Source organism: Osmerus eperlanus, chromosome 20 (assembly GCF_963692335.1).
Source record: "Osmerus eperlanus chromosome 20, fOsmEpe2.1, whole genome shotgun sequence".
NCBI lineage: Eukaryota > Metazoa > Chordata > Actinopteri > Osmeriformes > Osmeridae > Osmerus > Osmerus eperlanus.
Genome location: NC_085037.1, coordinates 1,222,031 through 1,236,121, shown reverse-complemented (window position 1 = coordinate 1,236,121; position 14,091 = coordinate 1,222,031). Strand labels below are relative to the sequence as shown.

The 14,091-nt window shown below is 45.4% G+C and overlaps 1 protein-coding gene across 1 annotated transcript in view; it reads left to right on the top strand.

The window, feature by feature from the left end:
* The first annotated feature begins 8,700 nt into the window (after positions 1-8,700).
* col11a2 (collagen, type XI, alpha 2) overlaps positions 8,701-14,091 on the top strand; it is a 43,142-nt gene continuing 37,751 nt past the window's right edge. The window contains 1 exon segment of the mRNA XM_062446032.1: positions 8,701-9,207. Within this exon segment, the coding sequence (XP_062302016.1) occupies positions 9,090-9,207 (118 nt within the window). The 5' untranslated portion in view covers positions 8,701-9,089.

Here is a 14,091-nt window from a genome sequence, read left to right as displayed (position 1 = left end):
CAAACCTTAACCTACTATGAGATTACTGCCAGACTAAAATGTAATTTCTCTGGCACACGGACCTTTCACTTCCATAGTCAAAGGTTCCCAGTGGTAGATGGGGCGGCTGTTCTTGGCTTCCTGGAAGGAGTGTGGACCGTCTGCTGCCAGAGCTGGTCAGCCTCCTGCAGGTCCAGCCCAGCTTTAATGACATGCTGCTGTGGAATCATCGTGTTGCATATAGGACCGTGCTCCATCTACCCTTACATTTAAGGCACACAGACAGTCTCTAAGTACAGTGGAATGAGAGTGGAACATGGAACATGCCGTGTGTAATTCTAGTTCGGACTGAACAAGCTGTTTTGGTCCAGATTCTGAGCAGAGCTGACCTCTGTAGTTTGGTGACCCAGTCTAGAGGCAAGTGAGATGCAAGATAACCCCACAATGTGATGATGAGGGAGTATGCATTCTTTAAAGACCCTACCTGGTTTAAACCTGGTTTATACCTGCTTTAGGTACCCTATATTAAAGGTTAAAGTCTAGGTTAGGGATCTAGAGGACATTAATCTTAGTTACCTTAGTTGGATAGAAACCACAGTTTGTAACGTGAACTTTTTCATTCAAAATGTGTCTTGTGTACTCGTTGAACAATGATGTTAAGATGTCTGCAAGGAGGATGTGAAAGTAACAACCTAATTACTAAAGAGGGCGAGCTCTTAGCTTCCACCCAGTCATACCCTCATCCTCTCATCCAGTCATCCTGTCATCCTCTCATCCAGTCATCCCCTCACCAGTCATCCTCTCATCCAATCATCCTCTCATCCAGTCATCTTATCATCCAGTCATCTTCTCATCCAGTCATCCCCTCTTCCAGTCATCTAGATCCATGACCCACCACATGGACCCCTGCTCTGTTAGAACGATTAATGAGGTCAAGTGCTCTGTAGTGGCAGGAGAGAAAGTGAGAGTGTGTGTGTGCGTGTGTCAGCGAGGGGAAATGGATGAAGGAAGGGAAGAGCAGAGACAGGAAGGGAGGGATTCTTATTTTTCTGTGTCATCATCAGCACAGTTGTTTATCCTTGACGGAACTAAACTCTGGATGTGTGTGTGTTGTCTAGGCCGGATGGGAACCAACAGAAATCAAACATCGACTTGAACCCGGGGCGGCTTTGACTCCGATTGAGCTCAAACATGCCTGTGATTTCTGGGATTGTTTTTATTGAGTCTTTTTCCTGGCCTGATTAACGATGGGTCTGTGACTGGCCTTTTTGGGATGGTTGAGAGCGGAGGCTTAATGGTCACCTCGTAGTTCTCCCACGAGTCACGTGATCAACCCTGTGCCGTCTTGTCCTTCTCGTTCCAGAGACGTTCTCTTTCTCTCTCCGTTTCCTTCTCCAGGCTTCGATCCTCCTCTCGCTCTTCTCCTTCCTCACCATCCGGCCTTTCTATCCTCTACAGCTATCCCTTCTTCTTGTTTCTATCTCTCGGTCTATATACAGTACATACTGTATGTACATACACACATTTCTATGTATACATATAAACATTTGACTTCTCTTCTCCTATCTTCCAGTTCTCGTTCTCTCTCTCCCCTCACCTCCAAGCCTCTACTGTAGCCCAGGGTCCAGTCTGCCATTTCCTGCTCCACAAAAGACCCCTCTGTTTCCCCTCCGCCCCACCCCGTTTCCCCTGCAGCCCCCCCCACCCCCTTCCTCAACACCCCAGTGGTACATTCCCTCGGCTCCCTCGCTGAATTCCACGTTGACCTCGTCCCTGTGTCCACCCGGCCAGGCTGACCTTCTGGCAGGCCCTGCTCAGATACACAGATCAGATACATGGGAAGGTGTTTAGCTGTCTGTGATTCACTTCACAGTTCATATATTCTGGCAGCTGTTGTATTTGACCATTAGCTTCACTAAAAACAGTGGATGAAATCAAGCACACCATAAGTATGTACTTCAAAAACACCCCAAGTCAAGCACACCCTGTGTAAAATCTATACATTTTTGCAAGCTGTAATTGAAAGATGTAAGCACACCTGTATATTTTAGTGGGATATGAACTTAACAGGTTTATTCTGGTCCTCCCCTGAATCCAAGAAAATGTTTTACTTAATCTAAATCCAACGTTATGAGTTACTTGTAGACATGGAACCTAGTGGATGTGGCACCATGTAGATATGGAACCTTGTAGACGTGGAACCTTGGAGATGTGGAACCTTGTAGATATTGAACCTAGTGGATGTGGAACCTTGCAGACGTGGAACCTTGGAGATGTGGAACCTTGGAGATATTGAACCTAGTGGATGTGGAACCTTGTAGATGTGGAACCTTGGAGATGTGGAACCTTGTAGATATTGAACCTAATGAATGTGGAACCTTGTACACATAGTACCTTGCAGACGTGGAACCATGTGAACATGGAATGTGGACCAGGACACGTGATGGCCAGGTCTGAATGGAACCTTTGTCTGGTGATGAAAGTAGCTCTCATACGAGGACACCGACAGCATTACAGAGCAACTCCACCAACGCTGGACCATGAAGTCACCTGGAAACAACTCCCTCTGCAGCGCAACTATGGCTGTGCTCTCTGGGTCACTATGGCACACAGGCTGCCTTGTCCTCCGCAGGGAGCAAACAGGTTAGTGTGTGTGTGCATGCGTGTGTGTGTATGTGGATTTGTGTGCGCGTGTGTGGGTACGTGTGTGTGTGTGTCATTGTGTGGGAGATGAAGGAGAGGTAACAGCAGGAATGTGAGCTATTACAAGCATGCTTCAGGTGGAGCCCTCGGGCCGCCGTTGCTACGGAGACATGACAGTCAGCTGGCTCTCTGGGGACGGGACACAAGGTCAGGTGGGTCATTTTGACGTTTCCACGACGCCAACCTCCACCTGGCCCTAGCGAACGGAAGAAAGGACTCTAGCCTCAAGAACAGGAGCTCACTGGTGTTCCTTCCTCTCCCCTCCCCGAGGTCATCTCTGGGGTAGCTTGGAATGGATTGTGTATCTCTGCATTGGTCAAGGGCCTAGGGTTTATTTGAACACTGGTGGTTACAAAGATTTTTTTGATCACCCCAACTGCCCTGCTCTGCCGCGATTGGAAGTGACGTTTCAATAATCTCACATTGGTAAGGACATATTCCTACTGTCCGCCCCTGATCGCACTGCTGTCAAAAATGGTTATCGAACTAATCAATCAAAAAGTACAGCACTTTTTACAATGCAATGTCACAAAAGGTTTTCACAGAAGGCCATAGATCAGCACTAAGACAAGAAAGGGGAAACAAGACAAGAAAGCGAGTCAGCAGTTGTTTTTTGAGGATCAGAGGGAAAAGGAATGTTGTTCAGGTCAGGCCATCTACCTGGGATCCAAAACTCCAGAGCTCCACCTCACCTGGGACCTGAAACATCACTAGCCTGGTTGTTCCTGGCTGTGAGAGCAAGCTATGGACGAAGACTGTCTGTTATCTAAGATCAGGGACTGTTGATTTAGCTCCAAACACCCATTTGGTTTCATAAGGAGTTTTTTATGGTTCGATTGCTTGCCAGCAAGGACTCACCTACTGGTAATTTGCGTAGGATTCTGAAAGGGGCCAAATCAATTACTTGTTTGAGGATTTGGATAAATACCCCTATAATTTCGGTGATTTATCAATTTCCCTTTCCTGCTCGCTTTCGTTCTCTACCACACCTCTCCTGTCTTTCCTGACTTCTTTCTTTCCACCCCAACATTTTCCTTCCTCCCTCTCTCTTTCTGCCTAACATCCCTCCCCTATCCTCTTTCTCTCTTCTATTTCTCCCTCTCCTCCTCCTCCCCCCCTCCTCATCTCTCTCTCTCTCTCTCTCTGGCTCATCCCTGCTTCGCTCCCCTCTCTATTTCTACCTCACCCTCTCCTCTCCGCCTCTTTCTCTCCCCCCCCTTTCTCTCCCCCCCTTTCTCTCCACCAGTGGGGTCACAGGCCCCATAGTTCCAGCCATTCCTAAGTCAGTAGGTCAGATGAAGGGAGACCTGGGATTGCCTGCCTACTCCTCCCTCTCTCCCGCTCTCCCTCTCCTCTTCTCCTCCTCTGCATCCGTCCCTCCCTACCCAGCCTCTATTTTTTCCTCTGGAATCTCCCAGTGTAAATGTTTGATCCCTCCCTCTCTCTTCCTTCTCTCACTTCTTGCCCCCCCCCTCTCTCTCTCTTCCTTTATCAATGGCCCTCATTCATTCCCTTGTTCCCTCTGCATGCCTTTGGACCCCCCTCCCTTCGGCTCTCCTCAGTCCTAGGGTTTCTCCTGCCCTGTACCTTTCCATGGCCCCTCCTTCTCTCCTCCTCTCCTCTTGACTCCTCTCCACTCCTCTCCTCCAAACCCTCTCCACTCCTCTCCTCCAAACCCTCTCCACTCCTCTCCTCCGTCCTCTCCTCCCTCACGTTTCAGCCACCCAGACTTTCTCCCTTTCTCTTTCTCTCCCTCTCTCTTTCTGTCTATCTCGCCCTCTTTTTCTCTTTGATAACAAACGAGATAACTCTACACAGTTCACATCATGCCTGTAGCTATTAAGTATTAGGGTCTTTTTGGCTTCTTTCTCTGTATCAAATGAAAGGCTTGTTGAGTGGCCTACTGTCTGCAATGGGCTTAAACAGAGCGGCTATTTCAGTCATCTGGGGGTATTATATTTAATGAGGAATGATTGTGTTAAATGGTGTGATTCAGGGTGTTTCTCTGACTAAACACTGAGGAGCATGCAGCACCTCTATGCGCTACAGGGTGATGTCAAATGTAAGAAGTGGTTAGATGCACTGAGCACACACACAATCATACACAGGGTGGCGTGCAAACTTCATACCTTGCAAGCATTCACTCCACACTTAGAAAAACACACCCATTCCTTTGCCTCTCTCTAGCCTTTTCTCTCTTTTTGTCTCTCTCTCTCTCTCTCTCTCTCTCTCTCTCTCTGTCTTTCTCTCTCTCTATCCTTCCATCTCTCTCTCCCTCTCTCGTGCCTATTTCTAGTTATGTGGTTAACTGGGTGTGTCCCCGGGCCAAATTCTAAATCACTAACCCATTCTCTCACTTTCAATCCCTTCTTTACCTGTCCCCCCCCCTTCAGTTTATCTTAGCTAGACATTCATCACACACACACACGCACACACACACTCACAGGCACACACACTCGCATTCCCCTCAAGGTAACATTCTATATCAACCCCCCCTTCTCTGTTTCCTCTAGCCCCTCTGTTCTCTGATCTATTTCAGTGCGTTGTGGCTTGTAGGGTGTGTGTGTGCGAGGTTTGCAGCCCTGCCCAGTAAAGTACAGACTTTTCAAGGAAGTCAGCAATATAATATGGGTCGCTTTATTGTAATTACAAGCTTCCCGTTTTGGAAGCTGGCAGGCTAACCACCACAACGGCTAGCTCAGTCTGTCTGCACTCCATGCCTTTCTCTGCTTATCTTTTTTTTTCGCGCCCCCTGTTTTGATTAGACCCAACCTCTCCCCCCCCCCCCCCCCCCACCCCCCCACCCCCGCCAGCCTCCTCTGTGGTTTGACCCGTTACCTCGGCATCCACGGAGCCTATCAGTTGGTATCACGCAGCCTTGACATCACATATGTCATAGCCAATGAAACGTTCTAGATTCTTCATCCCTCATGGAGTGTTGGAAATCTGGTTCCATGGGTGGCCGGTCTGGACCAATATGTGACCACACAACCATGCGGTCTCTGCCACCAGCCCTGAAATTACGCAAGACAAATTAGTAGGTTTTATTAATTTAAAGAGGCTGACATTCAAGGTAAATGCAGTAATGATTAGTTTTGAATAAGATACACCTGTCAGCCAGATTCCATCGTCTAGTCAGAACATCTGGTACTGCATCAGCACATCTTCAAGACATCTTCAATCAGTAATAGCCTGACCAGTCACCATCTTACAGGGTCATGTATCTATTCATGGACGCTGAGGTCATTCACCTTAAGATTTAGGTTTTTCCCTGAAAACTCTGTGGTCTCTGCGCACTATAGCATAGATACACAGTACGCAGTCAAAGATGCAACTGTTAGAGTGCCTGACTTATCTAGGCCCACTTTGCTATGGGAGGTCTGTGAGATTCCAAACCCAGGCGATAGTGTGGTAGTGGAGGTGGTTTGATAGCTTGTGTTCTTGGTAATTGAGCCCTGTCTGAGATTTGGATGTCCTAATGATGTACTCACAGCATGAGGACGTCCTTCTGTGTCTAAAGGTAGATGCTGGGGTGAGACAGGAGACCTGGGTTTGAGTGTGGAGCCTCAAATACAAACACAAACAAAAGTTCCCGCCGCTGTCTGTGACACAACCGCAGCTCAGAGAAAGGCTGTGATTATGATACTTTCATATGAAATCACATCTTTTTCTACACTGCCCGAGTAAAGTAGAGCACAACAATATACCACTGCTATCCCTTGGGGGCACAAACACACATATGTACACACAGAGACAAATACACACACAAACATACATTTTTGAGTGTCAAAAACATTTTGTTTTGGTCAATGGTTCCATGTGTGCCTACTGTGTTCTCCGTCTAAATATAAAGGAAAACCTTGAATTGTCTCTGAGAAATGTTTGTGTGTACATAAATGCATTCTTCAGTGGCATAAAGGGATAGTTCACTTGACTGACTTGTCTTGATTTTAAACTGCCATTTTGTGAAAACCGTTTTTATTTATTCCATTTAATGCTTACATGGTGTTTTGATTTTCCATTTTGGTTTCATTCTGGGCATCTTGCTGGCAGATGAAAACACAGTCCAGGGACTGCTGCCATCTGTATGATTGATGGATACAGTTGTATATAAAACATTTTTTGTCATTTGTCATTTCTTATGAGAGAGAATAAAGCTCTACTAAGCGGCCTCTTGTTAAATGACTGGACAGTTTCAATGCGTACAGTGGATCTGAAAAAGGTATTTTAGTACTTTGTACTTTAAATTACTTCAAACTACATTTAGTCTCCATGGATTGCAGACTTTGGCCTGTAAGAGTATTCTAAACCGAGAAAAGAGAGAGAGATTGAAGAGGACGGCCGATAAAAATACTCCTAAATACAAACTTTTCCCCTGTTTCTAGAATCAAAGACAAGAATAGGGGATAAATGAGAGGGAGCAGGGAGCGGGGTGCAAAGGAACATCAAATAGTGATTATACTTAATTATTGCCTTCTGGCTCTCGCGTGTGCAGTCAAAGAAAGTGACTAACGATGGGGTTGTTACAGTGTACAGGCTAGGGCCACAAACCACAGAGGCACCGAGCTACCTGTTAAGAGCACAGCTCCACTACGATGGCTTTGAAACTTCATGCAACTTTACGACGAACAGAGAGGGGGACATTAAGACACACTTTGAAAGTATGAAAGGAACATCCTCAAAGTTTACCATCAAAGTTTAAGTTCATACCAGACTTGGAAAAAATCAACCTGTTCTGGATGACTCAAGAGTCCACTGCATTTGAAGCACTTTACATCATACTACATTTAGGCCTACTGATTTTTATTTTCGACAAGCAGGGCTGTATAGCCTCGAGTCGGCCCGGGGATGATTGTTCCCGGTGGAGTGATGATGACAGGACGGGTTCAAATAATTGAATCCCCGTTGCTCGTTGTTCATATCTAGCCTCAAGTCTTGAGCCTCAAGTCTAGGCTCAAGTACAAGGTGTATTTGGGAGGGGTCAACAATTAATAACGTGGGCGCTCCCTCGCTTTGAATGGTGTTGCGCACGTTTTCGATCGAGTGCAGGTGTAGGAGCAGTCTACGTTACTTCTTGCTCAGTCCCGGACATAGGTCCATGTCGTATCGTGCTATGATGTTCAATCTTCATGCAACTTTATGAAACACATGTCAATTAATATATATATTTTTCAAGATTGCTATAAATAATAGGGCTGCAGTTTTCGTAAACATTTGGGCTCCTGATATTTTAGCTTTGTCAGTGCGTACGTGAGCACATTAGCCCTGAGAGAGCGCATTTCCTGTTTCAATGTCCGGCTCTACTGCCTCCTTCTAGGCAGCTCATGGTGTCCCACTTAGCTTGAAGTTTTATCCACGTGTTACGGGCCAATCAGAGCACGGGGGCGTTAGATGGGCTCGCATTATGGGCGTAGACAAACTAAAGTGCGATTTCGGACAGTGAGCTGATTGGCTGTTGCGGCCCCCTGAATAAATATGTGGACCTACCGATCCTGCAAGTTCTTGCCGTTCTTTCTCGGTTTCATCGAGCGGATTCGAGAGGAAAAAAAACTGCCATTAGATAAACGAGGTCCCGCAGACAGGCAAGTAGACAAACATTCAGGCAGACAGACAGGTCCTGGATTTAAAAAGACAGTCTTGTCCTGGAGAAGACACAACTGAGTGCCTCGGACACCAAGACAAGGATGGGAAGTAGGAGATAGAGAAGGTGATATCTGTTTACACACCCAGTAACTGGGTTGCTGACGGAGGGAGGGAGACGGACACATTTGTCATTGTAAACACACAATATATAACCTCTAGCTCATTCTAGAGAAAAATACGATTAAGTATTTGAACGATTTCTATTTGATACAGACTTCATTTCGTTTGCCACCTCATTCTGCTGTCTCGTGCACGTAGCCTACGTGTGCCCTGCGCGCAATTACGCACAAGTCTCTCCCTCCCTCTTTCTCCACCATCACTCAGTCATTCACTCTCTCTCTCTCCACACACACACACGCTCCCTCACTTTTCGTGGGAGAAAGTAAGAAGGGGGAGAGAGAAAGAGAGAGAAGGGAGAGAGAGTGATTTTTTGGTCTCTCTCTGCTCTCTCCGCTTAGGCACTCATATCCACTCAGCTAACTCAATGGGGCTTTAGCACTAGGGGTTCAAGTATTAAATAAAAAATATTTATAGCCCTTATCCCTTTTACTATTTAAGTGTTGTACATAACATAGGTAGATATAGGTAACTTATTAAGGGATACCGGGGAGAGGTGAAGACGTCTCCTGAGGCGTGCCTTTTTATTTTTTGCCTCACAGAAGGTTCAGTCGGATCCGTCTCATCGACTGGCTTTCTGTGGGAAAGGATAACTTCAACATATTCTCCAGTGCAGTCCACCTAAGCCGTCAAACAACTACAACACTATGGATATTCGAGATTGCCCCTTTCGGAAGAAGAGGAGACCATGGCGCGTGGACCTTTCCTCCTTTGCCTTGGTAACAGTGGCACTCGCCCTTTGCCAAGCTCCCGTGGCTCGTGCAGGTGAGATTGTTTCTCTTTACGGAGGAATTTAGGCTGCGTTTTCACTGACTCTCTTGACTGATTATTCGTTTGTTAAGTTGTGTGTTTTCCAGCTAAATCTAAGTCATTTGAGGTTGACTGTGTTATGCAGTGCATATTTTGCGCTTGCTAACTCCAGCATTGGGTGTCCAATACAGAAACAGATATGTAAAGGACTTCTGTTGTCTATTTATAGGATAATATGATATGTACTATTTTTCGTGGGTGATTCTTTAGTTTTTGAGTTCGTTTCGTTCGTTAGTTTGTGTTCTCTAAGTTACTTTCTCAAGAGGCCGTGAGGGCAAACTGACAGGTGTCACTTCGCCATGACTGTTGACTCAACGGCTATAACTATACCAGGGATTTAGTCTTGACACTTTTATTTAGTAGTATATCATAAAATGTACTTAGATTATATATAATATATTTTAACATTAAACTACATTAGATGTTCAACTTTGATTCACTTTATGTCGAGATAATGCCTCTTTACGCACGTGGTTCTATTATTCCAGACGGGGCCATAGGCTAGGACGGTGCTGAGACGGTTGCACTGAAATACACTGAAACACGTTTAGACGGGATTAAGCATCAAATCGGTAGCTCCGTTCGCTTGCGGTCCTGTGTCTCCTGCTGACATGAGCATTTTACCGTCGTTTAATTTGATGATGTTCACCCTGTGCCCCCACCTCTCCCTGTCAACATTATAGTGTCAAAGGGCCTTTGCATTGAAAATGATGATTGCTGGCGTGATGTCAAATGTGACAATACTGACAGCTGTTTTTTCTTTCTTTCGAACAGTAACCTGTTTAGTAACCTATAGTTTACCTGCGTGAGTTCACCTGCGCCCCCAGTGATTTCCCTGACAATTGCAATTTCCAACCTCTGTTAATGGGTTAATAGTTTCATTGTTATGTTACATTTTAATACTTTTTATAGATTTTTTATGTCTTATAAACAATGCGTGCTTTCTCGACGACATGGCTTTCACCGACATGGCTTTAACCATTAACAATTATTTGCATTTCCTTTTTCATTTTAATCGGCCTACCGAGAATATAGGCTATATTTCATTTCTGAAGATGTTGCTCAATTGATTCAAATCATCTTGAGTCAAACTTTTGTCGAACAATTGAATGTCTGAATAATTGAATATTTACATATCTTAAAACAATCGATTGGCGAGTTTATTTAACGTTCAGGTAGTCTAAATCGCGCTTTGATTATACAGGCTACTGTATAGCCTATAGTCAAATTTCACAAAATCAAAGTAATCCGATCTCCGGTGATGTCTGAGGTGAGACAGCATAGAGAGCGAGTGATTTACACGCTTTTATGATCAAATTTGTAAATACACTTATATTGGACAAATTTGCGTAAGCAGAAGCTCCCTCAACGTAATTTCTATTAGTTTCACTCAATTCACTTGATCAGATTAACATAGTTAAGATGCATGAACGTTCCCTCATTCATAAACTGTGCACTACTGTCTTCTTAGTGGACATAGCCTAGTTGATGGTAGTTATCCTAGAGGGGCTCTAACATAATTTCGTCGCTGTGTTATTTGGCCCGAGCTCCAATTTCAGATTGCTGAGGTGATTGCATTCTCCCGCCGTCCGACTCCCGTGAGTATTTTGGAGGAAGAAGTTTATGAATAGGTTATTATACAGCGGCGTGCGCTCCTTTGCTGGGCGAGAGCTTCGAAGAGAGCGGAGTGAATGCGGTAGTGTCTCCTGTGTATGTGAGCTTTGTACAGTTCTGTTTGTGTATATGCGACTGAGAACGGAACCCTATGGATTTTTCCCCCTATTTTGGGGTGTGGAAATGCGTACCACATTCAACTGAATGTACCTCTGTGTCAAAATCCTTGAACCGTGTTTTTTTTCTGACCGATGACTGTGAGGTGATTGAACAAGAATGCGTTAGGCATTTTAAAAGTGTTGTTTAAAGGTAATGTATTTATTCTAGAAAATAAAATTTTTCTTCCTACTTGCATGCATGGAAGATCGTGACTAAAGGCCGCGCGCGTGTTGGGTTTACACTAGTTTGGAAGCGAACCTCTTCCATTTTACAGCGTGCTCCTACGGATTAACGGTCGCAGATGACGCGTTGACCCTTAAGGGTGAAATCCGAAAGAACTCCCCACCCAAGAGGCAATGAAAGACAGAATTAGAGATGGACGGCGACTCAGAAGTTACTAAATCCACCGCGTCTATTTATTCTCTTTTTCTCTGGGAAAAAGAAGTCAGAGAAAAAAAATCAGCCATGGTGACACACTCTAGACAGGGCGAGGGAGGGTGAAGAAACCAAAGGGAATGAAAGCAGGGTTGTGTATAAAGGAAGAAAATAGGTGCAATATTTTCTCAACATGGATGTTCCCTAAACTGATTTCAAAGCAGTCCTTCTCAAAGAACCGTCTGTTTCACTCACACTAACCAAAACACACTCCCTCACATACACCTTCATTCCCTTGCTCCTTTCACTCCCTTAGTCTCTCTTTCTCCCCCCTCTTTCCCCACATATTTCCTACATCTCTCTCTCTGTTCCTCTCTCTCTCTATATATATTTTTTTTTATTTTTTTATTTTTTTATTTCTGTCTTTATTTCCATCTCTTTCTTTCCTCTTTCCCATTCTCTCTCTCCTCCCTCTTTATCTTCATTTCTCTCTTTCTATCCTCCTTTCTCGCTTTCTCTCTTGCCCCCCATTTCCTCACACCCTCCTCTCTCTCTCTCTCTCTCTCTCTCTCTCTCTCTCTCTCTCTCTCTCTCTCTCTCTCTCTCTCTCTCTCTCTCTCTCTCTCCCTCTCTGTCTATCTATCTATCTATCTCTCTCTCTCTCTCTCTCTCTCTCTCTCTCTCTCTCTCTCTCTCTCTCTCTCTCTCTCTCTCCTCCCCCCCTTTCTCCCTCTTTCTCTCCTCCCTCTTCTTCTCCCTCTCCCACTGTCTCTCTCGTTCTCCCCCTATCTCCCTCTCTCCCTCTTGCAGTCATGTAGAGGCAGCTAGTGAATGGAGGTACTGTGTGTCTGGGCAGTAGCTGCCTGTGAGAGCTCAGCCCAGGCCACAGGTATGCCTGACAGCCTGTCCACTAGGCCTTCTGTGCCTCCTCTCTAAACCCTGGACTGGGACTCAACTCCCAGGTGCCCCTTGGATTGCCTGTAGTCCAGCCCTGCCCTAGACTTGGGCCACATCTTTCCCTCTCCTCACAAAAAGTAGTTCTTTTTCCCCCTCTTTCTCACCCTCTCCTTTATTCTGGAGAGATCCTGGTTTACACCCAATGGCCATGTCTGTGGTCGAGCTACAGACCATGTCTGTGGTCGAGCTACAGAAGGCTAACAAGTCTGGTTAACCACTCTTCTCACGCTCTCATTGCCCTCTCATCACCCTCCCCTCCTTCTCACCCTCTCCTTTACCTCTCACCCATCACCCTATCCTCACCCCTTCCTCACCACCTATCCTTCGACCCTCTCTCTCCCCCCCTCTCATGCTCCCCTCAGCTCCTCACCCATTCCCAGACTGTAGTGGTGAGAGTCAACCATGCACCAGACTGGGCCTAACTACCCATCACTCCCCTGAGGCTGTCATCCAGACCCAGCCACAGGCCCCGCCCCTCTGGCAGCCCCCACTCATAAAACGGTGTCTCAGACAAACCACATCAGCACTGCTGGAGGGGGGAGACAACGCTCTCCCTGCACAGGGGCTGATTTGGGGGTTTGAGTGTGTGTGCGAGCGTGTGTGTGTGTGTGTGTGTGTGTGTAAGAGAGCGACAGAGATAGTTATATCTCCAACATTGCCCCTTCCAGGCATTTTACCTTTCAAAGAGCAACAGTCTAGTCTGGAGATGGTTGGACAGGGTGCCAAGTCCTGTAATGACACAGCCTCCATCTCAGCCTGCTATCCCTGCTTGCCGCCATGTTCCTGGGTACAGGAAGTGTGTGAAAGCTTGGTGTTGCATTTGGACCGGACCAATATCGCATCCTCTAATTCAGGTCGGGTGTCTACATACACTACGGTTCAAGTGTGATGTCACTTAGAAATGCCATTTTTCAATGAAAACATACATGGAAAGGAGTTTGAATGAGTTTGAATAGGAAATATCTCAAAATGAATAGGATTTGATAGTCATTGACAAGTCATTGATTTGCAGCAATTACAGCCTTGGAGACCTTTGGCATTCTAATTGTCAATCTGTTGATATCATCTTAAAATATTTCACCCCATTGCTTCCTGAAGCTCCTCCCACAAATTGAATTGGCTTAATGGCCACTTCATATGTTCAGTTCACTCTGCTCCTACAACAGCTCAGGAGGGTTGAGATCTGCTGACTGTGTTGGCCACCCCAATACAGACCGAATACCAGCTGTACCACTGTTTCTTCCCTAAATAGTTCTTGCACAGTTTGGAGCTGTGGTAACACATTTGAAAATGATAAGCTTGGATTAGCAAACATAATGTGCCATTGGAACACATGACGGTTGCAGATGACTGGCCTCTGACCTGTGTAGACTTTCCATTAAAAAATCAGGCGTTTACAGCTACAATAATCATTTACAACATTAACAATATCTACCCTGTATTTCTAATAATTGTCATGTTATTTTACTAGACAAAATGTAGCTTTTTGGGGGGAAAACGACATTTCAAGTGACTCAACAATTTTGAATGGTAGTGCACATGTCGCACATCTCTGACTACATCACCAACTTGCTGTATATCAGCTCTCCCATTGAAGTCTTCTATAGAATACCTGGGATTTGATGAAGCACTCTGACTTCATAATTGTACCTAACTATGATGAACACACACTCAGGAACTGTGGGAGTGTGTGGAATAATCTATGATTTATAATAAAAAAATAACAGGGAATTC